This window comes from Leptodactylus fuscus, chromosome 11, assembly GCF_031893055.1.
Source record: "Leptodactylus fuscus isolate aLepFus1 chromosome 11, aLepFus1.hap2, whole genome shotgun sequence".
Lineage (NCBI taxonomy): Eukaryota > Metazoa > Chordata > Amphibia > Anura > Leptodactylidae > Leptodactylus > Leptodactylus fuscus.
The window spans coordinates 9904876-9929988 of NC_134275.1; the positions used below are offsets into that span (position 1 = coordinate 9904876).

Sequence of the window (25113 nt, forward strand, 5' to 3'; positions counted from 1 at the left end):
CAGCCTCCCAAGGAAATTACAAGATGAAGCTGAGAAATAACTGAAGGTCTTAGACTTCTCACACTCATGTTATAGGATCTGCACTATACGTATCAGAACAGTACATCAGACTATGATCTCTGACATGTGCTTGAAACCTTATGGGGATTCAGGCTAAGATGGCATCAAAGAGGAGGCAGAGTAGGCACAAGATGTTTACCTAGTCACGAGTACCCGTACCTTACCACAAGTAGCAAGAGATTACCGGACCAGGTGATCGCCACATCACATATCTCGCTAAAGTACAGACATTAGGCAAAGCCCCCATTATGTTCCCTCCTGATTTTATTATGGTGGTGGGTTACGTGAGGGCACCTATTGTCCCTTCACAATTTATAAGATGGCTTACTTATTTACTTTTACAATCTTAACAAGATACATCTTTGGCACAGTTTCTAGCAGAACATAGCCAGGTTTATCTAAGTCCTGTTCACCCCATTCAGGGCACTTCTCTCCTACTTACAGTAGTCAGATCCCCAGCGATCAGGAACTAAAGATGAGCGAGTACGGTTCCGATCAGCCGATCCAAACAGCACACTCGCATAGAAATGAATGGACGTAGCCGGCACGCGGGGGGAGGGTTAAACGGCCGGCCGCCGTCAAAGCGAAAGTACCAGGTGCATCCATTCATTTCTATGGAGCGTGCTGTTCGGATCGGCTGATACGAAGAGTACTCGCTCATCTCTAAAGAGGACCAAAAGTGAATGTAGCACCAATGCAGTGTGACCAGCGCTTTATTCACTGCTATGGGATTCTCCAGTGACTGGAGCTTTGGTCACAAGAAGGAAGCAGAGGGGACGTCTGACACCCCATCCTCCTGATCACTGGGGACCCCCAGCAGTATACAGGGTATAGTCAGTAAATACCTTCCTCTATTATTAGAGCCTGCATAAATTCTACCTGGTACAGCCGGATTGGCGCTAAGAGCTGCAGCCCTGGAAATCCTCCTGACGTCTCCTTCACGTCCGTCCTTATAAGAAACAAATCACAGCTTAGCGGGATATCTGTATACGACCACAGCACAGTTTTAGAATATTAGGACTTTACCTGAATCCGACGTCACGTGGTATAAAGTGAAGGGGATAAATTATCAACCAAAAAACAAACTCATTTGTTTATAAAAATAAGCGTACCCCAACATTTACACATTTATTGTACAAACAGCCCAGCACATGCCCGAACTGTACAAAAACCTGAACAAGTCTCATGGCTCAGTCTTAAAGGGGATGTCGGGATTAAACACAGTTCTGGTCAGCTAGAAGAGATCAATGCATGGCTAGTTGCCCGTATCCACCACTGGACTGGACGTCACCTCTGATGCTCCCTCCACATAGAGGCCATTGGTGGCAACGGCACATTGACTAGACTGGTGCAAGAGCGGTGGAGGTGACGGGCGGTCAGCGCAGGAACACAGGGGTGGATACAGGTAAGTGTCCGTACCGTTTTACTCTCTGGGCCTCCAGAACTGTGTGATCCTGGACCGCCCCTTTAAAACAAAATCATTGTATAAAAAAACCCTGCAAATTTATCATCACAGCCGTCGACCATTTCTCACCAGTTTCAACACCTCTGCTTGCAGTCAGTACATGAGAGCAGCCCTTACCTGCCCTGGTCACGTCCTGCGCTCAATGCTGATGGACCTATAGGCAATGTGAGCCAAATACATTGACGGCTCTTCTTTACACTCCAACGTTGTAACAAACATCAGCTGTGGAAAAACAACTAATCTTTGGTTGTAAGGGTATATTCACACATTGCAGAAATTCATGCGTGTTACACCACTCGCATTTATATAATATCCTCAACAAATCTGCTGCATGTGAATACACCCTAAATAAGAATACTTATCCACTGACAGCAAGCAGAGATCTGACAGCAATGAGACGTGAAATAAAAGATGCCGCAGATACTTTGATGGTTCAGTGACTGAGCCTTATTTACAGACTGTAAAGTGCCACTGAATGGCTAATACTTGCCAACAGCCCCCACAATGTCTAAAAGGGCGCCCAGTCCACAGGACTGTGGATGCCGCCTCGCTGGGTAAGACTCAGCATAGTCCTAGGAGATTTTCCTCTTCTTGGAGTCTTGGTTATAATCAAACCTTGTTTTAGTATCTCGATAGTCCCGATCCCTGGAGTATCTGGGTGCTCCATGTTGTGCGTCATGGGGTGACGGGTCTCTAAAAGACTGATGTGAAGGTCGCTTGACTCCAGCTGTGGCAGAGGAGGAGGAGGAAGCAGAAGAGTAATGTGCGGAGGAATGGCTCTGGCGATGTCCTACATTTGGCCTCTGCACTTCAGATCTTAAGGGATTGGAGGTTTTAGATTCTTCTTCTTGTCGCCGGGCCAGTCTGGGATCTTGAAGCCTCCCCCTTGTGACAGACGGTGCAACAGGAGCAGGCGTACGGTTCTGCAGTGGTCTAATGTCCACAGCTGGATGTGCCACGAGTCTCCTCGGTGCCTGCACCACCGGTTTGGGAGGTAGTATTTGTTCTCTTGAAGGTGCCTCTGCAGGAGGGGTAGGAGAGGGACTGCCAGCCCCGTGTCGCTCCACCCCTGGAGCAGGTCTCGGAGTAACATTTTGAACTTTCAGGATCCGATTGACATCTTTTAGGTAGCGGTCCTCTTTAGTCTGGAAGAGAGACCCTCGCCTCTTGGCATCCTGAATCAAGTGGTTCCAGTCCTTGTTCTCCTGCAAGAAAACAATCTACATAAGCATTACAGAATTCTGATCCTGGGGTTTGTTACATTGAATTTAGATTCCTCGTGTTGTAACCAAAAACCTCTAGATTAGTAGTGACCAATAAAGCGGAGGCTGCGAGGATCTGCGCCCGCTCTCCAACCAGATGAACAGATCTCTCTCTACCCACAAACAACCAGCTCAAGCAAACACCAGACCGTAGACAACTACTGTCTGAGAACAGGTTACTGCGGGTTGTCACTCACCATTAGGGTTCGGAGGCTCCCCAAGATGAAGAGACTGAACTTGGCTCTTGTGATGGTCACATTCAGACGCTGCCGACTGGCCAGGAACCTAAATTTCAGGCAGAGAGCGTAAGGGTATTAACAATGGAAAGCTAGCAGCGTCTGCAAAATGATGAGATCTAAGAACACTAACCCAATAGATCCTTGGCTAGAATTGGCACGAACACACGTCACGATGATACAGTCCTTTTCACGACCCTGGAATCCGTCAACGGTGTCAACCTCACTTGGCCTGTAATATACGATGGGCGGAAAAGGATAAAATATGTAAAACCTGTAACAGTGTCAAATCTGCATTTAAAGAGATATTTCATCAATTTGGGGCCAGGATCCCTTGCAGATATCAATGGCCGCCCTATACTCAGGGAAGTCAGACTAAGCATCACCCAGGTGATAACACCTCAGAATGTGCAATGTTGTGGAGATCCGTGGATGTCATTTGCGCCCTAAGAGCCCCTTCACATGGCATAAGCACGCCACTCATTTAGACACATGTCCAAGCGCGGCGCTTCAATACAGAGCCCATTGATTTCAATGGGAAGCTCGAGTATATGCCGATATACATGCGCTTCCCATTGAAATCAATGGGCTCTGTTTTGAAGCGCTCGGACACATGTATAGGTGTCTAAATGAGCGGCGCGCTTACGCCATGTGAAGGGGCCCTAAGTGCGGCTTCCCATCTATATGCACCACAAGCACTGCCGGCATTGACGATCAGGGGGTTTACTTTAACCCTTTGTAGGTTAGAACATTTCCCCATTCTCACTTTGAATCTCTTCCAAATACTTTCTGGAGCGCTTCAATAATCAGCATCTTTTGGGCCCGGTACGGCGTGATGATCCCAATACTGCGAAAAGAAATTTTCTTGTTCCTAATCAGCTTTACCAATTCCACCACCATCTTGATCTCTTGAGGGTTGGCAAATGACCTATATGGGAAAGGAAACTGTGTTAACTTGATACGCACTACCCAACCCCACACAATATCCCCATCATCCTACAGCGCCATAGTGTATCGGTATAGGTGAGCTATGGCTGCCACAGAACAGTGCACTCACTCCTTCTCTTTGGTTTCGTAGCCGTCTGCCACGTCGAACACCATGTATGGCTGGAAAGGCCAAGATGAAGAACACCGCATCTCCTCTGTCGCTCTGCAAAAACATCAGACGTTGCAATCATTAGGTTCACTCACCTGTTGCAACACAATCACGTGTGTAATGTTACACGCGCTCACCGGTCTGTTTTCAGCACACCCCTATAGAAGTAACCAGATGGGAAGAGGCAGATGTCCGGGTGCATGCGGTACTGAATAGTCAGCTGCAAAATGGGGGAACTGTGCCCAATGGCCTCCAATTGTCGACAAAGCCGTGCCATCAGGGACTGTCCGTAGCCCAAATCTTCAGCTTTCTGGAGGAAGAGGAGGAAATATCAACGTGACATAAGCTTCTTGAAGGAATCCAGTTAAGACTTCATAGAATTAAAGGAGTATTTTGGGAATTAGGACCCCTACTCAACGCTTTAGTGGTGCAACGTAACAGAATCCACAACAAAAAAAAGATGTATGTCCGCAATATGGGGCTTTAGCCGAAACCAGTTTTATCTTGTATTGAGCTGTTACACAATCTTTTCTTCTCCATTTACCTCCAAAGCTGCATTCAAATGCCGGTCCCCACTATCAGGGAGCAATGCATTGTGGGACTACACAGGATTCCTGCAAGTCTCTGCTCACATAACATAGGTGGAGCTAAAACTGATGTCGGTTTCCAAAGGAAACCATCAGAATGCTGAATGCAGCTCCAGGTGTAAAAGGAGAGGAAGACAAAACTTTGCAAATGCCGTTCTTACTGTGGAGATGACAGTGGGCGGCAGCTGCTCGGGGTCTCCCACCAAAACCAACTTTGTACATCGATGGAGAAGCGGAATGATGGTCTCGACTTCACACGACTGTCCAGCCTGAGGGAGGAGAACCCATGAGTCTAGGCATACACACGGGTCTTATAGGATTGTCTAATGCGCAGGTGACCGACCTCATCCACAACGACACAGCTGAAGGGTTCGTGTCCCAGCTGCCTGAAGGCAGATTCCAGCAGCAGCCCCCCACTCGTGCTCAGCGTGCAGCAGATGACATGGGCTTCTAGGATGATGCTCCGCTGCACCTCCTGTGGTCTCCGGCGCATCTAGTAAGGAAAACATAATGAAGGGATATCAGCCATACAAAACATCACAAGTATAGGATGAGCGGTAGGACCATGCAGATGAGGCGCATTTTGCAGCTTTTAGGTCTCACCTCTCTCAGGGAATTTGCCAGAAGTTGTCGTTCTTTGGAGAGTTTGTTAATTTTCTGATCCAGTTCTTCACACTAATCGATGTAAAAGAAAAAAAAAATCCTATAAAATAATGGATCAGCACAACAATACCCACAGTATTTCTGTACCTGCAGGGGTTCTAGTAAAATAGACGAGTACTGGGGGGGGGGGGGGGGGGGTGTTCCAGCTACGGTAACAGCACCGATCGCTCTTCAGCGGGGGCACAGTCCTAGTGATGTACTACACCGCATGAGCCTGAGGGCATGAAAGCTCCTTTTTAAAAATCTATCTCCCAAACCCCCCCCCCATACTGATATTATTGTGCAAATTGTAATATCTTCAGAGAATCAATCACAGTGCAAAAGTCTCCAGCACCTTTCTCAGACCTCATGTGTCTCTCTAAGGTCCAGACCACACAAGGAAGGAAGTTTTGCAGCAAGTTGTGCAAGGTGTTCCTCCGTAAGTTACAATGGTTTTATTGCTGTGCTTCACCCTCAGACCGCAGGACCCACTTCTTAGATTTCTTTGCACAGTATATTGCAGCCAGCCTTATTCATTTCCATGATGTCATGCTGCTGGTCGGTGCAGACACATTTGTTGCTGTGCAAGTCTGAGAATTGGTGGAGTCCTAAGAAGTTACTTTGGCAGATCACAAATTGTGCGTCATCATTACGATAATACACATTTGGGCCAGGACAACTGAATGAACGCCTTTAGTTTCAGATGCATAGTATAGTCATTGCTGGAGCTAGTGCCATAATTGTAGCCTAATGTCAGCTAGGAAGGGCAAAGCTTTACTCACGGTTTGCTTGTTGCAGCGCTCCATGGCTCTCTGGCGGGACAGAAGATCCAGCTGCCTGTCTAATGCTTCCTTGTGACGTAGAAGGTCGTGATCCTGGTGGGCTTTGTCTGAAATGCATGAAAAGTCATCAGTCACACAAGGAAAACTTCTGATCCATCATCATGGCCCTCAAGTCCTCACAGAGTGTCCGTACAGGTAGTCCACAAGCTGCAAGGACCCTACAGCCAAGCACGAGTCCATGTGTATAACGTATGGAGACTGGACGGCAGGGCATGCAGATCACTCACTCATTTTGTAGTTGACTTGATAATCCAGGCTGAACTTGACAACTTCAGAATCGATGGTCTTCTCCGCTCCCAGTCGCACCAGGTTTATGTCGCCGCAGTTTCCTGCAGTTAAGGATCATATAACATGTATGTTCATAGGATGTAGGACATGAACAGGTCTCCCTCCCCTTAATATGGTCAGTGGGGAGGGAGAAGTCGAACACCTGGTATCCTAACCAAGCAGCTGTACTAGAGGAGTTGTGAGACTTGATATTGGTGGTGTAACATCTCTGCCTGTTCGGGTCTCTGCGCCACACTCTGCTCGCGTGCTGCGGCGCACGAGGCGTGTGCAGTTTGGTTCATGGCTTAAAGTTCTTGGTCGCACTGTGTGAACACGGCTCTAGTGCTGTGATTGTATTTGCACCACACCCGTCTTCTGCTCTTGTTTGTCTCTGCTCCTCTAATGGGTAATCTGGCCTTGCCCTGTGATTGACAGCTGCTTCCTGTCAACTCCATGGGTGGGTTCTTCCTCCCCTATTTAACCTTCGCTCTCATTCACACCAGTGCTTGCTATTGCCTTGTGCATACTCGCTCCGTACTGTCACTATTTTTGCTTGCTTTCTTATCCTTGACCTTTGGCTTTCCTCACTGACTATTCTTTGGCACTGCATCGCTCGACTGTTACTGACCCTTGGCTAGCTGACCTCTCTTTCTTGTTGTCCGTGCTTTGTGTCTCACCTATACAGGAAGGGACTGCCTTCGTGGTTGCCGCCTATTACATAGGATAGGGCCTGGCAATAGGAAGGGAAAGTTGAGTGCTTCAGCTTAGGGCTCACTGTCTCGTGTCTGTCCCAGGGTTTAAACAGTTACTGGGGAATTGCTGTCCTAGCAATTCCCTTACAGGTGGTCTGTTCTTAGCATAAGTCATCAATATCAAACTGATGGGGTTTGACACCCAACGTCCCCACCAATCCACTACTGGATCTGCACCTTGTATAGAGCCAGAGAGCTGCACACAGTATAGTGGCCATGCTGGGGTCCTGCCTTTACATGGTGGATGGGGCCGTCCATTTCTGGCTCTATACAAGGTGCACATTCAGCAGCTGGTTGGTGGGAACGCTGGGTGTCGGACTCTGCCAATCTAATAATGATGACCCATGCCAAGGACAGACCACCAATATAAAGTCTCGGCAACTCTTCTAGTACATTACAGCAGAGCGACTCAGGACCCCATTTCTCAGGCCCTCTAACCCCTCACCCTCCTCTTCTCCTTACCTAGGGTATTCTTTTTGTCATGACATTTATCCTTGAACTCCAATATGATCTTTTTCATCAGGTCGTCCAGTGCTGCGTTGGACGGGGCACAAACAAGAACCCGGTTACGTTTATTTTTGGCGTTAAAATTCTGATCTGGAATATTTCTGTTCCTATTCTGTGGAGAAATAAGAATGGATTTGTTAATATTAGTGGGTCCTCCTACCCCGAAGCCCCTTTTTCCACTGTAAACTCATTTGTTGTGTGTTCCTGTGACGTGGCTTGGGTGATTTGATCTGAACTATATGCAAGAAGAAGAGAGCATCACCCGCTCTGGAGGTCTCAGCAGGACTGTATTACATGGTTGCCCATTAACTTGTAAGGCCATCGTGTAATACCACTGTTCCCCTGCAGTGGCCGCTGCAGCAGAAGTGTACAGTCAGCCTTGGTGATAACCCATTGTTGCTAACCCTAACCAATCAGCTAATACCATCAGAAGGGGTCATTCACAAGACAAGGGAACAAAGGGAACCCATCACAACCAGGTCTGGGGCTCCTAAACCAGCAGCAAGTTTCCCTGATATTCAGAGCCAGGAACTTGGTGACACAGTCCTGTCCACCATTTCGTCAACAGGTTTGGAGCCTTGAACTCCAGCTTCAGGGGAAAATGCTGCTGACTTAGTGGCCCCGAGCCTGGGGCGAGTTCTTCAAGTAAAGAAGGAAACATGAACTTGCTGACACCCTGCCCATGGCTACCTACCTCCATGAGAATTCTGAACAACAGGCCAACAATAGTCTTCGATTTGCCCGTTCCTGGAGGACCGTGGATCAGACATATCTTGGGCAGTCGTGGATGTTGCGTCACCATAGTGTACGCCTTCTCAATAGCGAATCTCTGGTCACCGTTATATTCCTTCAAATTGAGGATCTGGGGAGAATTAGAGAACTGTGAAGGCAGGAATACCCTCTGAATGCAGAATCTGAGAACCGGCAGCCTGGGCAAGACCCATGAGCAGAATCCAGGCTGCCATGACAGAGCATGCTTATTGCAGGAGAAGCACTTACGTTGGTAGTTGGATTATTTTCATGGCTATCTTCTGGTAAGAAGTCTGCTGGGTTGGGATGAATGATGGGTCTGAACAGAGGATTCCTCTGTAGCTGCAGTAAAGCCTTAAATTGCCGCAGGGTTGTTATTAAGCTTCCGACGATGATGCATTGCACCTGCTGATTGCGGAACGGCGACAGATTCCCATGCGTGTGGATGCACAAGTCACAGAAGGTGTACTGCTCCTTCTCAACTGATAGAGGAAAGAGCAAAGACAGTCAAACCAGGTTACTGGAAATTCCTTCTTGCTGCCATCTTGGGAGATCACAAAGTGAACGTCCACAAACCTCTAGGGCTTAATGTGGATTATTACAGTGCATAGACGATTCATCCCACCGAGCCCGCCATATTCAGAGACCCTCAGCTCAATACTAACTAATGGGACAGGATTGGGAGTGGAGAAAATGTAATATGTCTTTGCTAGGAGAATCTACTTCTACTCCGAGAGCCCTGGCCACAGGCTAATGCCATTTTACAGGCCCCCACTGCAGAAGTAGGATTTTTTTTTTTTTTTTAATAAATCCCATGTATAATGTGCTGCCAAGGACGACCAGGAAACCCAATGCTTGATGTTCACAAATACTAACTGGTTCTATGGTCAAGGGTTATCCCAAGCCATCAGACCAAAGTTGGGGGCGCTGTTCCATTGGGGCCTATGGAAAGGACTATTCATAATAACAAATAACAGCAGTACTACATGTAAGAGGCCTTGTCCTAGCATGTGCAGTTAATGTACTGAATATACTACAAGGCTCCAGAGTTTCTACTTACAGTTTTGTGTGTTCTGAGAGCGGGTAAATCGGAAGACATGTCCTATATGATGGGCCAGAGACGTCGGAGCCTCTCCTTCCTCTCGAGAATGGCTGTCTGGAGACTCTGGGGTGAGCAGAAACACCAAATCGTCCTCCTTTGGGTGATGTTGGAAGCCTAAATCTTTATCCCGTATCCAGGCTAATAAATAAGCAAAGAAAACAACATGTTAATCCCAAGTGTCCTAAAACTAAAAGGGGGTTCTTTCGGGATTAGGACAGATCATCAATATGTAGGGGTCTGACACCATGGACCAGCATAGATAAGATGCTGGAAGCGTCTGCGGTGCTTAAGAGAGCTGCAGCCTCTTTGTGCCGATCACGTCACGTTCTTTGGTCACTATGCGGTTCTGTGCTTGGCATTTAAAGAAGCGCATTCTTCCACCAGGTGACTAGTAGCGGGCCCAGGGTATCGGACCCCCAAGTCACATTGTAATGACCTATTTTTAGAAAAGTCACTCTTGTCCTTGGACTGTAGCTGTGTTCTGCAGCATCCCCGCTTGCTTCCGTGGAGATGAACTGCAATTCCAGACAAAGGACAAGGGGGCGCTGTTACTGGGAAAACAGGCCCTTTTGTGGGAAGAGTAAAAACTTACCTCGAAATTCTCCCCTGTTGACCTTGCTGTCAAGGCTGAAGTTCTGAAGGTGCAGTTTATATATTTGAGGCCTTCGTCTTTCTCTCCATTCTTGCGCCAGCTGTAAACAGAGGACAACCGTGAATCAGATGTGACAATAGTCAGGTCTACATTAGATCTGCAAACGTAGAGTTTTGTACATTTCTTATAAATTTCTATGCGAGAAGTCTTACCGATTCAAAAGCGTTCTGCAGCATCAGCGGGAAGAAGACTTTAAAATACTCGGTGTAACCGGAAAATTTCAGCGGCACCTTTATCAGTGGAAATGGACAGAGATTACCGGGGGCCCCGAACTGCTGGAAGTTGTCGAACATGTCGTACTTCCAGCGTACAACCTCCTGCATGAGCCAGGCCTGGTCCAGCGGGGGTAAGTGTCCGGCTACAGATGACCTCCCAATATCTGGATTACAACTGGAAGAGGGGGGCGGCAGAGGGGGCACGTTGTTCTGATTGATGAGGGGTTGCAAAACACTGTTTGTAGCTAGGGGCATTGGAGGCTTTTTGTGCGGTAACATGATTTTGGGCAGAGGGGGTTTCTGGAGTTGAGCTTTAGGTTTTGAAGGTTTTGGGATATTTTCCAGGTCCTTTGTGAGGCTGGCTGTTCGATAGGCGGTCTCCGTACTGAAAAGCTTGGTCGTAGCAGGTTTGGTAGGTTTTTGAAGAGACAGGGGTAAGCCAGGTCTAACAAACACGTGATCATCGGGTTTCTCGGATGGACTGTGCTTAGAGCAATACTGACCCAGAACTGGGACAAGCTCTGAGCAGTCTGTATATTTGCACTTTGCAATTTCCTTCTCCTCCTGTATAGGTGCAGGACGCTCCCCAACATTAGGTGGCCTGGTGTCTTGAATGATTTCAGACTCCACCTGCGAGCACAGGTCCATATCAAGTGGATCAGCTTGGGTTAAAAATAAGAGGTCATCCTCCTCCTCTTCGTCATAATCCTGCAATTTTGCATTTACCGAGGGCTGAACCTTATCGACAGGCTCGGAGGATGGCGGCGGAGCCAACTTATCCTTCAAAACGGCATCATCTTTCCTGCTAGTTTCTGGTACAGAACTGGTTGAACTTGGTGGAGACCTCTTAGGGGATTCCTTTCTCCTTGAGGAGTCATCTAGTCTTTCATTTTTGTCAAGTCTGCTCGGTAAGGATTGTCGACCATCCACTGTCTTTCTTACTGGTTTCACAAAGGTCTCTGAAGTTCGGGAACCGCTCTCAGAGTTGTTACTTGGCCTTCTCTTCTCGACATCCTTCGGTCTAGACTGACGGTAAAACTGAAGATCTTGACATGCCAACATTTTCTTGTTCCCCTTCACCAATATCGCCTGTGGAGAGATGAGCTTCGTCTTCTGCCTCTTGGGTTCCACAATCCCTGCCGACTTTCCATAGTTTCGTAGTTCGGTTAAGCTATCGAGGGACCTCTGGGACAAGTCGAAGGCTTTGCGAGGAGCCTTCTTCAGACCAAGTTTTTCTACTGTTGAGGCTGGTTCGGGACACTTGCGTACTTTCTTTGGTGGGACCACAGCGAGTGACGCCTTGCCTGGGCTCCCCATCTTCCTAACCTGTCCATGCATCTTCAGTGGGCTTTTAGTTTTAGGGGCTTTAGAACGGAGATCTTTATTCTGCTTTATAGAGGACTCTGCTTTCATCTTCGGCTTGTTGGAGGAGGGTTCTTTCACTACTTTAGGTGGTTTCTTTTTAGACTCAAGATTAATATTTTTAGTCTTCCCATAAAACTCATTTGCACTTATCTTCTCATGTTTAGAACTGTCCCTGCTGCATTCACCTCCTGTCTGTGCATTTGTAGCTTTTAAGGAGTCTTGGAACTGCTTTTCTGCATCTGCTGCCGCCTTTTCAATGACATCATCGCCAATATAATCCGTATCATATCCCCACTGGTCAAAGTTATCAGCCACACTCGAGTCCTGACCAGGGATTTGTTCACTTTCAGATTTCTCACATTGAGCTGGTAGAACAGATTTTTCTGCCTCTTCCTCCAATTGAGAATCTCCCCAAGCGGAATAAATTTCATCCTTGGTTTCAAACTCGAAACACTGGGAGTTGTATTCATCACAATTTTCAGCATCGGGTTCCCGTTTTATCTGTGCACTTTTCTTTTGCAAAAACTTAGACAACAACGAAGAACTTGAGTTTTGCCCGGTTTCCGGATTCTCCTTTTTAACAAACGTAAGAAAGTCTTTCTGCTCTTCGTCCGAAGAGTCATCAGAGATGGTTATGATTTGATCAGAAGATAACTCGGTATCGGAGGAGGAATCGTCAGTGACCAGAGATCTTTTACTTCCCTTAACTTTCCTCTTGATGGGTCTGAAGTCTTGAGACAAGGTCACCTCTTCTTGGGCAGCCGGACGATCCAGATCTCGGTCACCTGTGGGACTTGCGGTCTCCAACTTTTTACCCGTTCTTAGCAACTTTTTTTGGATTTCAGATAATGGCAGATCATCGTCTGCCTCACTGTCCATCACTATGTCTTCCATGTTTCCGGGCTCCTTCTTAATCTGCAGGATATGCTGACGGTTTTCTAGCGACAGTCTCTGAAGCTGTTCACTAACTGGAAGATTGTCAGAAACCGGGCATTTAGCTTTTTCTTGTAAGGATTTTTTGACCTGTGTCAGAGGAATATCATCGTCGCTATCTTCCCCGGTATCGCTTCCCTTACTCCAAGTTTTTGCTTTATCCCACAAGTCTTGCTCCTTTTTGATATGCACATAGCACGGTTTTAACGTGATGCCCATCTTCCTGCTGCCACTCGAGTTACTTTCAGACACTGAAGGTTCATTTTTATCCTTGGAAGCTGAAGACTTTGCCATGACTTCACCCAGCTTTGACTTCCATCCCATCGGCTGTTTTTTGCATTGCATAGTTTCCTGAACCGTTTCATCTAACGGTTCCTTTTTTATGGAAGACTGTAGCGCAGAACCACGCAGCGAAGAAGAACCAAGCTCAGTTTCCTTGGTTGGGACATCTGGTGGCTCTTTTTTAACTGGGAACAGAAAACATTCTGCCAATCGATCTGAAGGCCTGCAGGGAACGTCAGGCTGGATATCTGGAGATGGAGAAGCCCTTCTACAGTCAGAAGCCCTGCTAGTAACAGCAGGAAGAGCCTCTGGAGATGGGAGTGGAGACCTACTGCTGCGCCCGTACCATTCATCATCCTCATCGATTCTTTCGGTCTTAATGAAAGGTACAGACTGAGTTTTGCTTACAGTGGTTTGCTCAGTCACAGAATTCGGCATGGTGGACATTCGGTCCTTAATGCTCTTAATAATTTGGGTGAGGCAACTTTGTAAACCTTGAATCTCCGACCTCGGTTCTAGGGTCCACAGAACGGTTCCCCTGATAACAAGGTTGAGTTTGTCCAGATATTGCTTACAGACAGAGTTCTGACCCAGTTGGTATCCCTCTCGCAAGAGGCTCCTGATAAGCTGGATACAGGCAGATTGTATAGAAGATGGGGCCTGAGAGTTTGGTGAAGAGGACAAGGGTGACGTGGAGGTTATTCTGGAGTTGGACCGAGCTGTCAGATCTTTGGTTGGAATCATAGAGCCCTTGACAAGAGCCTCAACCCACTTGTGAGAGCTCACCCAGAGGAAATGAAGGCACTTTTTGCTTCTATGCAGTTCAATGATAGAAATCAAGACCCTGATAAAGAGTTCTGTGACTTTGTCGCACGGACTATTTCGATACAGGACATCTTTTATTTCGGAGTATAGGTGGTGAATGACTTCCATTATGTAGGGAACCCCCAGGTCTTTCAGGTCCATGACTGACTGCACATAGGGTATGAACCACAAGAAGGTGCTATCGTGGACTCTCATGTCTTGGCCAATGTCAGACTGCAGGATATTAGCCAAACTCTGCATGTCTTCATACATGTTGGGACAATAGTCTGGGCATATTGCACTCTTCCATCCAGCGTCCTGCAAAGAGAGGGGCACACTGTCAGGACAGTAAAAAAAACCCCCCAAAACTCCAATACAGCTCTAGCTGTGATTGGAGAACTGCACAAAAGAAAAAAAAAGTTGCTTTTTTTACCTTTTTAGGTTTTTCAGTGTTATAATTATACACCATCTGACTACAAGAGACGGCGTCATCATCATCATCGGGGTCGGGTTCATATTTGGCCAGCCTTTAGGGGGAACAAAAAGGAGATCGTATATATTATATGTGTATACTTGTATTTGTGTTATGTATCCAAGACGAATTCTTGACCCCAACCTTCGACAGCTTTTCCTTAAGTTTTCAATCTCGGTATTGTAGCTTGGGCTTGCAATGATGGTCTGGAATGCTTGGATTGGATCGATCAATTGTCCCCAAACTTTGGATCCGAGACGATCGAGGATTATCATGAAGCAATGGAGGGCAGGCCAAAAGGGATTTGTGCTTTCATCTGGAATACAACCAATGACACCATATAAGAAACCTGTAACGTTTTGTCTTGACAGGAAGACATGGAATTAAAAGTTTGTATTAAAAAAAAAAAAAAAAAAAAAAAAAAAAAAAGGGCCATATTAACCCTTCACCATCCTGACCACACGCCTGCTATGTACATACCATCCGTCTGCTTCTCCATAACATAAAGGATGGACTGCATGAAGTCATTCTGTTTGTCTGATCCTAGCAGCAAGGAGTCCATGGCCTGCTCCTCCAGTACAGTCAGCAACATGCAGACGCCTGCAATAAAGACACACGTTGGCATACAACAGCGAAAGTATGTCAGCTACAGCCGCATACACACAGGAGCGCGCTTACCTAGCCAGTAATTCTTGTAATTAGACGTATCATACAAGTGATCAGGCAGGAGGATGAGCTTTCCATCTTCAAGTCCATTCGAGCTGTAAATGTCAGGATTCTCAAACAGGCCAAGTTCAATGACCTTAAAGAGACAGGTAAAGACTTCCTGCAGGTCGTAATAGTCATCCCGATCCACCTTCCCCTGAGCCCGCGCCGTCAAAATGGCCCAGCGTCGAATCTGTTTAAGACAAGGAAAGCAACAGTTTAGAGCCTTAGAAGAGGAGCTCAGAACACGAGTGGAGAAGGTACAAGAATATGTAGAGTAACTTTAGGACTCGATGCTTCATATCTGCAGAGTCAGGACTTGTCCCCTCACCTAGATGGCATACTATTGGGGCACCACAAGGTGAACATGGCTGACGTATTTAATGCAGCACATAGATCTGTGATAGATCCAACTGCCTTTAGATTGCAATCTGAGGAGAGATGGAGGAGAAGGCGCCAGGAGCGGGACAGCGGGAAAGGAGGTGGAATAATGGGAGAGAAAACAGAAGAGGAGAAAGCAGGGGAAGGACAACAGAAGTGGAGAAGGAGAAGAAGGCAGGGGAGGGACAACAGAAGGAGGAGGAGGAGGAGGAGGAGGAGGAGAAGGCAGGGGAGGGACAACAGAAGGAGGAGGAGGAGGAGGAGGAGGAGGAGGAGAAGGCAGGGGAGGGACAACAGAAAAGGGACAACAAGAAGAGTAGGAGGAGAAAGAAGGGGAGGGACAATAGAAGAGGAGAAAGCAGGGTAGGGACAACAGAAACGGAGAAGGCAGGTGGTTTAGGCAGATGAGAAGTAGAAGAAGAAAAAATAAGAGGAATAGAGAAGAAGGTCAGGAAGGCTGAAGAAGTTAAAGCTATAGACATAGATGAAGAGAAAGAGGAGGTGGAGGAGGAGAAGGTGCTAGGGAATAGAGATTTGGGGAATAAGACTGCACAGAAGCATAGAGAAGATAGGGGCCACACGGTGGCTCAGTGGTTAGCACTGCAGCCTTGCAGCGCTGGGGTCCTGGTGTTCAAATCCCACCAAGGGCAAACAACACTATCTGCAAGGAGTTTATATGTTCTCCCCATGTTTGCATGGATTTCCATCCCATATTCCAAAAAAAGACATACTGATAGGGAAAAAAAAAAAAAAAAAGTACATTGTGAGCTCTATGTGGGGCTCACTCTACATACGAAAAAAAAAAAAAAAAAAAAAAAAAAGAAGGATAGAGAAGGTGGTGATAAAAGAGTAAATTAGCGTAGACAGACAGGAGGAGATGATCCACAGAAGAAAATAGGAGGAGGAAAGAAAGGAGGGCAGAAGCCGATACACTCACGCTCTCGTTGGGGTGTACAAGGAGGAGATAGATTCCTGGCAGTTTCTCATACACCTGGAAGGGGTTGTTCACGTGCTCCATCTTGCACAAGGCTTCAACACAAAGTTCACCTGATCAGTAACAAAAAACAAGTATCAAGAATATGTAAGAAACATGGGTGTAATATAAACAATCATCATCATGCATGACCCTAAATATGAGGAATGCCATGTTAGATAAGGCGGCATGTCAGGTCATTGGCCATTGCACCATTACATCCTACAATACCAGCAGCCACCAGCTTCTTAGGATACGGAGACCATATTGAGACATAGAAAGATCTCATGGGCTTGTGAGTCTGCAGTAACTCCATCACTGGACACCACTTAATGTCAAGGCTTATCTGATCAGATGTTCTACCATATCCTCTCCAGTCACAACTAAAGCTGCATTTAGAACAATGGTCGCCTCATTTCCTCTTCACTTTAAGCGACATCTTTACAGCTGTGGACGAGGAATGTGGAGTAAACAGGATACTACATGGCGTCACTCTGCAATGGCTCAGTCCTCCGCCCCATGGAACGGGCTTCTAAACCGAGGACAATCTTCTGAGACGTCCATATAGCCTAGGACGTATGGAAAGGAGTTATCCAGATGGGACGTTAACCATTGATCTGGGATTCACAATTCCACACGAATGTCACGTCTCAGGAGTCATGAATTCTTGTTTGGTGAGGTCTCCCCTACTTTATCCTTAGCCACATCACATTCCATCCAGAAGGTCAACAATATTCCCAAATACAACTCCAAAGCATCTTCCAATAGTCCTCACTGCTTCAGCCTTATTATCTGGCTTTATTCTTATTTCAGCTCGTTTCTCCTTTTCTTTTCGGTCACATTGTCCCTCCAGATCTTTTCACCATCAATATTGTATCCTTAATATTTCATGTTTTGCCTCCATATTACATCAGAGCAAATCAAAAGGCCTCTTGGCCAACCATAGCAATGACAGATCATCTGACCAGAGATGCCTGAGCTTCCCCTGGTACAAGAACCAAGAGCTCAGACCTCGGCCCATGTGTGACTTGATATTGCCATAGATATTTCATGGTTGCAATAAAAAGAAATGAACTTATCCTTTATTGACAGGATAGATTAGTATCTGCTCGATGCAGGTCTAATGGCTGGGATCCTCATCAATGCCAAGAGCAGATCAATGACAAGAACGGGGCTCCCGAGTCCATCTGAATGGAGCGTAGGTTGCACATGCTCACAACTGCTTCTCCATACAGGACTATGGGACAGTCACACGAGGCAAGCACAGGGCTTGCAGAACTAATGGTGGGACCGTGAGAATTCACATCCGATGCTTCAATCAAATATAGGGACCCAGGCCCCTCATTGGTAGAGTCCCAGCACCGTCGATCACAGACTTGTCATCTATCCAAAACCACAATATAAAAATCCTGTCCATTCTCTTTTGGCCTTTAATGACCACCTTAGAAAACACTCCACAAGTTCCTCCACGTTGTATGCTTTTCTCTACTCAATATGGAAGACTGAACAGAGCACAGCTCAATTGTTTTATCTGTCCTACACATCCGCACCGGTTCTACGAAATCCACCAGTCACTTCATAGATCTCATCAGACTATACTTATACAGTGTTGGCCAAAAGTATTGGCCCCCCCTGAAATTCTGTCAGATAATACTCATTTTCTTCCAAAAAATCATTGCAAGCACAAACTCTTTGGTATTATCATCTTCATTTAATTTGTCTTCAATGGAAAACCACAAAGAGAATTGTCAAAAAGCCAAATTGGATAGAATTCCACACCAAATGATCGCACCAGAAAATGATTGCAAGCACAAACTCTTTGGTATTAATATCTTCATTTATTTTGCTTGCGATGAAAAAACACAAAAGAGAATGAAAAAAAAAGTCAGAACATTGTAAGAAACTCATTGCTGGTTAGTGGAAGCGGTTGTGCGCAGTTATTGTGTCTAAAGCTTGTGCTACCAAGTATTAGGCTGAGGGGGCCAATACTTTTGTCCGCACCATTTTTGGAGTTATGTGTAAAATGATCAATGATGTGACTTTTTTTTTCCATTCTCTTTTGTGTTTTTTCATTGCAAGCAAAATAAATGAAGATACTACCAAAGAGTTTGTGCTTGTAATCATTATCTGGAAGAACACGAGTATTATCTGACAGAATTGCGGGGGGGGCAATACCTTTGGCCAACACTGTAGGCTCATGTACACATTTATAGTCAGGAAACCATGTATAAGTTCACTTCCTTATAGAAGCTTCATAAACATTGTCCACCCTTAATCACTGGGCTTCAGATCCATCAACTGATCTCTTAGCAAGCTGGAACTCTAAACATTCCGGAGCCCTAAATACAGAGGGCCCCTTTAGGTAAATACTAGACAAGACTCTCAAAAGGGGAGCACCCATCCTAAACCCCCACCATGAGCCGGAGCAGCAGACAGCTATCAGCTCCTTCTCCAATACACTCGAGCCATCCATAAGTTACATCACCAGCCATTCATGTGAATGTTACCAGCCACATTGTTCCATAGTAAATCAGCTACTTGCACCCATCCTTTGAGACATACCAGCGACAACCCCTTTATACATCTATTCTAGTCTATACATTCTCTTAGGCTGATTCTTTGCAACCTGCACAGGAGGATGTGGAGATCTGCAAAGTAGACAAAGGAAAGACAGGCCTCAGCCATTGCCCCCTGCTACCAGCGAGTAAATATTAGCAGCCAGCCAGACCCCCCACCGAGCCAAGTCTATTCCATAGGGACTGAAACCATTAGGGTTCCTTGCAAGATGTAATCTCTCTGTTTTAGGCCAATGCTCAAACTCCTGTATGCACCATCATTGTGCAATCCCAAAACTTGAAGACAAAAACCAGACAGGTCTTTTATAACATCTACAAGTGCAGTCCTCTGAAACATGAGACAAAGAACTAAATCAGCAGCAGACACAGGAAAGATGAAAAAAAACTGAACATAATTCTCAGAAACTGGCCGAAAACAAGATGCACCAGGCTTGACAGACTCCTACATCGGGCAAAACCTGATACATAACAGACACATCCCACAGTATACAAGGTCGCATCTACCTCACAACTTTCTCAAGGCTCCAAGATAAAGATTTGACAATCTTCCAAGAAAGCAGCAGAAAAAAAAGCAACCAAAAATAAGACAATGATGTTCCTTGACCAATAATGCCAAACATTAGCCAGGGGGAGGCGAGGACTGATCCTGCTGGCCTCTAACCATTGTAAATGATGTCTGTTGAGGTCTTCTCTCACTTATCAATGCAGAGAACTTGTCAGCTCGTTGGTAAAGTCACCATGTCAGTATAATTTGGAAGTCTTTGGATTGAAGGACGATTCTGAGGTTACGTTTCCCCATTGACGATGGCGACAGATATCCTATAGGTCAGCAGTATTGATCTGTAGCCCTTGGCTCCTAAGATCAAATCCAAGGACAATATTCTGCATGGAGTTTGTATGTCCTTCAAGTTCTCGTGTTCCAACCACAACCCGAAACCATACCAAAAAGGCAAAACTGCCCTTGCGTGTCATCATGAGCAGCTATTAGGAGTGTGAACTCCAGAGGGGGCAGGAACTGGACAGCGACAAGATCTGCAAATCACGATAGCGAATATAAGCAACAGAAAGATCCCAAATTTCGTTTTTTTAAATCTATTTTTGGGAAATTCAGAAGTTTCAACCCGCTCAATTATTCCTGAAGACCTGCCTGGGAATAATTCATGACTACTGTATAGCCACAGCCCCATGGGCCACCATAAGTTGTGGATTGCAATGAGTCGGCTTTAGGTTCTCCATGCTGAAGTATTCCAGCCCCGGATCGAGCTTGTGAAGGTGCACATATCTTCTAAATACCTCCAAAAAGTTGCAAATTCCATCTGAATGCAAAAGTTATTTTTGAATTTGGACACCAGGGTCTGCTCGACAGATCCCGTCCACAGTAAAAATTCTTTAGGCAGAGGCCATATTAGAAGAAGCTTGATAAACGGAAGGAGATCTTATCACAAAGACCAACTCCGAGGATGGCCAAGATCAGCAACCAACGACAAGCCCTAAATCCAGTTTTTTTTTCCCCCCATTTAAGTATGTTTTTGTAGAATGGGAGAAATGGGAAATCCACGAAAACGCAGGGAGAACATACAAACTCCTTGCAGATGTTGTTCTTGGCAGGATTCGAACCAAGGACTCCAGCGCTGCAAGGCTACAGTGCTAACCACTGAGCCACCATGTTGCCTAGGTCAGGGACGTTCACGCTTCCTTGCTGTGTACTCACTGACACACTTGTCGAGCAGCAAGTAGGGATACTTGAGAATCTCCAAGAGAGGGACCCGCACGTTACTTTCAAAGTTGGGGCCGCTAAACCCCAAAAGTTGCTTCTCTCCATCCTCTTCTACCAAAAACAGCCCATCGTCTTCATTTATCTCCTCTCGCATCCATTTCTCCAGCTGAGCGGTGATCCGTGAGGTTTCCATCTTCCACAGACCCTGCAAAAGAGCAAAAAATATATAAGTGAATCTATAGAAGAAATAGGAAGACACAGGACAGGAATCTTAGATTTGTGTAACCTTGTGCAGCTGCGGCAGCTCATCCCGCACTCTGTGGTACTCCACCACGCACTCCATACAGTAGGAGAGGTCATCGTCGACTCCGATAAGGTCGTCGCTTCGTAGCTCCTTGGCGGCATAGCTCTTCAGCAGTTCTGTGGCGACAGCGCCACCCGGAGTGCACCAGCGGCACGTGCTCATTATCCTACAAGCAAACACAAAATGGAAGGAAATCCGAAATATATGTCAAAGGCAAAATAACCCAAACAGACCGATATATAAAGTGTCTGTTCTTGCACTGGGACTATGGCAGAACAGAAGGGACATTACTAGCGCACTTTCAGTTTCTGTTATGGGTAAGCAGTGTCGCAGCCAGGACAGCGCAGCACGGACATTACACCAACTCAGTAAGCACTGGGAATGTATACAACGCCCTGCAGCCTTTATCTACGCCCTGTCACGGAACACGTACCTGTGGAGAGACGTCATAGCATGCCGTGTGACAATAACCATGATAACCCAAAGTGGAGGTACGCTTTAAAGGGGTGCTCACATATAGGCAACCCCAGACAATACACCCTATAGGGGAATATAGATGGCACTATGGAGGGGGGTTTCTCCCAAGACCTCCACTATGGACCACAGTAGGCGGTCGAGAGGCCACTGGTCACCAATCGGATCCATTATGGCGGCCGTCACGAACGCCACTGTAAATAAAGCTGCTCCTACGGTGACTGACAAGTAACTTTCCAGTTTATGACGCCACAGCATTCCCAAAAACGCCAGGGCCTGTGCTTGTCACCGCACAATGAGGCAATAGCAGTCCAGGCTACGTTTACGGCGGCGTCCAGGAGAGAAGTCGCCGTTCCGAGGTTTACTATGGCGGCCATAACTGGAACTTGTAGTTTTAAAAACTTTATTGAAAACTTAAGAAGTTAAAGTAACATGAGGTGACAAATCATGTAGAGAATCCTGTCTACACCCCATAAGTGACCCGGGGCAGTCAGTGAGGGGAATATCCTGCAGCCTCCTCCATAACACATGACTTTCCTGTCAGCCGCCGCCGCCTCCTCACCTTCCTTGTGCCCGCCGTCTCAGCCCTCTTCCACCATGGCTCCAGCCCGGCCACGCTATCCCGCGCTCCCCCGGAGAGGCCTAAAGCCTTCGCCTAATCCCCGGCCTCACGTTACAGCTGCTCCCGTCAACACGCACGGCCCGCCGGCGATGTAAACTTCAACTGCCGCCTCCCCGGATATGCGGTCTCCGCCTCTTTATGTTACATCACATAACCAGCTCCGCCCACAGACTAATAACATCATGGCGGCTGCAGATAAGGGGAGACATAGGGTTAATATGAGGGGAGGATTATAAGGTTATTACAGGGCAGCGACCCCGACTGTAAGGTCTCCATATAAGCTGTAGTATACAAAGAGGTGCCGCAGCAGCTGCAGAACCTCATAACATGCACCTCAGCTACTACAGAACCTCATAGCATGCACCTCAGCTACTGCAGAACCTCATAGTACACACATCAGAACATCATAAATACCTCAGCTGCTGCAGAACCTCATAACATGCACCTCAGCTACTACAGAACATCACCCTCATATAATATAATATAATTTAACGTAATCTCAATTGTCCACCATATAATTTAACATAACCTAGTGTGGCCCCCACATATCACAGTGTCTCCTCATGTGGTCCCCACATAACACAGTGTCCCCTCATGTGGCCCCCACATAACACAGTGGCCCCTCATGTGGTCCCCACATAACACAGTGTCCCCTCATGTGGCCCCCACATAATACAGTGTCCCCTCATGTGGCCCCCACATAACACAGTGTCCCCTCATGTGGCCCCCACATTATACGGCTGCTGAGATGCTGGAACAATCACAGGCACGGTGCGAGGAACAAGTTCAGCAGCAGAACAGCTTGAGAGCTGCTGAAACGCCGGATCAAGCAAACCATGGACGTCAGCAATTTATGAATATCGGTGGATCATCGACGCCAACATCCTGCAGACGAAGTCGTGGGCAGAGGCTGGTAGACTATAATAAACCCTATAGACTATAATGGACTGTAATAGTATAGTACAGTATGGTATAGTACAGTATGGTGTAGTACAGTATGGTATAGTATAGTATAGTATAATACAGTATGGTATAGTACAGTATAGTATATTACAGTACAGCATGGTATAGTATTTCATAATACGGTATAGTATATTATAGTGCAGTACAGTATAATACAGTATAGTATAATACAGTGTGGTGTAGTACAGTACAGTACGGTGTAATATATATATATATATATATATATATATATATATATATATATATATATATAGCATGAATGAGTATAGTATAGTATATAGTATAGACTAGTATAGTACAGTATGGTATATATAAGGAGGAAAAAAGCTAAGATCCAGGAGTGTCCTGAGTAACCGATTAAATGATTAAAATGTAACTTTTATTGTTCCCATACAAGAATGTAAGGGATCAATATAATCCGAGGTATTTGGTGCATCTTCGTAGCTAGAGATGTATACGGTAGTTCCTCTGATTAGTAGCGACTTGCATATATTTTATTTTGTATGGGAACAATGTTTTAATCTGTTAATCGGGACACTCCTGGACTGCTGGATTTCTATTTTGGCTTTTTTCCTCCTTGTGTGTTGCCCTTGAGCGAAGCGTGGCGATCCGAGCATCGGAGCAGGACAACGGACTGTGGATATCAACAGGCCATGAGAGTCCACACATTCCTTGTCTTATGGTATATATTGTATAATTTAGTATAGTATATAGTATAGTATGGTATATGGTATACTATAGTATAATATAGTAGAGGACAGTATGGTATATATAGTATAGTTTAGTATATTATATATAGTACGGTATGCTGTAGTGTAATATAATAGAGTACAGTATGGTTATAGTTTAGTACAGTATAGTAGAGTACAGTATGGTATATATATAGTATGGTTTAGTATATTATATATAGTATTGTACGGTATTCTACAGTATAGTAGAGTGCAGTACGGTATAGTAGAGAAGAGTACAGTATGGTATATATAGTATAGTTTGGTATATATATATATATATAGTACAGTATAATAGGAGTACAGTATGTATAGTATATATAGTATAGTACGGTATGCTATAGTATACTATAGTAGAGTACAGTATGGTACAGTACGGTATAGTAGAGAAGAGTACAGTATGGTATATATAGTATATTTTGGTATATATAGTACAATATGGTATATATAGTATAGTACGGTATGCTATAGTATACTATAGTAGAGTACAGCATGGTACAGTACAGTACGGTATAGTAGAGAAGAGTACAGTATGGTATATATAGTATAGTTTGGTTTGCTGTCTCTAGGAAACACTAAATATAAATCCATGTAGCCGCCCCGCGCACTCCTGTCGGCGTTAGCTTATACTGGGTGCTGTTACATAAATAACAGTAAAGTAATATTCTTGGTCCTGACATTGGGGGGCGCCATTGCTTCATCTATGGAAAGTGTCTCGTATAATTGTGTGCTGAAAATATCAACAAGAAAGAATCATCTACAATATATAGAAATCTGAAGTCTTATATGGAGACTTTATAATACCGTACAGTAAAGATGGGGACAGATCGCCGCGGTCCAGACTGTTGGGGTCTTATCATATGGAGACCTAATAATACCGTACAGTAAAGATGGTGACAGATCACCGAGGTCCTGACTACTGGGGTCTTATCATATGGAGACCTAATAATACCGTACTGTAAAGATGGTGACAGATCGCCGCGGTCCAGACCACTGGGGTCTAATCATATGGAGACCCTTATAGTAACATATTGTAAAGATGGGGACAGATCGCCGCGGTCCAGACCACTGGGGTCTTATCATATGGAGACCTAATAATACCGTACTGTAAAGATGGTGACAGATCGCCCTGGTCCAGACTGCTGGGGTCTTACCATATGGAGACCCTTATAATACCGTACTGTAAAGATGGTGATAGATCACCGAGGTCCTGACCACTGGGGTCTTATCATATGGAGACCCTTATAATACCGTACTGTAAAGATGGTGACAGATCGCCGCGGTCCAGACCACTGGGGTCTTATCATATGGAGACCCTTATAGTAACATACTGTAAAGATGGGGACAGATCGCCGCGGTCCAGACCACTGGGGTCTTAT

The 25113-nt window shown here is 45.8% G+C and overlaps 1 protein-coding gene across 1 annotated transcript; it reads right to left on the minus strand.

The window, feature by feature from the left end:
- Positions 1-1126: 1126 nt before the first annotated feature.
- SETX (senataxin) lies at positions 1127-22153 on the minus strand. The gene is made up of 25 exons (XM_075259698.1): positions 21984-22153; positions 20930-21113; positions 20638-20848; positions 16315-16424; positions 14970-15189; positions 14772-14891; positions 14436-14607; positions 14253-14346; positions 10373-14137; positions 10161-10260; positions 9527-9706; positions 8716-8948; positions 8411-8578; positions 7672-7828; positions 6418-6519; positions 6131-6237; positions 5310-5381; positions 5050-5199; positions 4868-4975; positions 4257-4429; positions 4081-4173; positions 3790-3951; positions 3157-3255; positions 2985-3072; positions 1127-2730 (listed from the first exon to the last, which is right to left on the minus strand). Exons 2-25 carry the CDS (start codon positions 21107-21109, stop codon positions 2098-2100), a joined length of 7497 nt encoding a protein of 2498 aa, XP_075115799.1. The 5' UTR covers positions 21110-21113; positions 21984-22153; the 3' UTR covers positions 1127-2097.
- Between the last annotated feature and the right edge of the window lie 2960 nt (positions 22154-25113).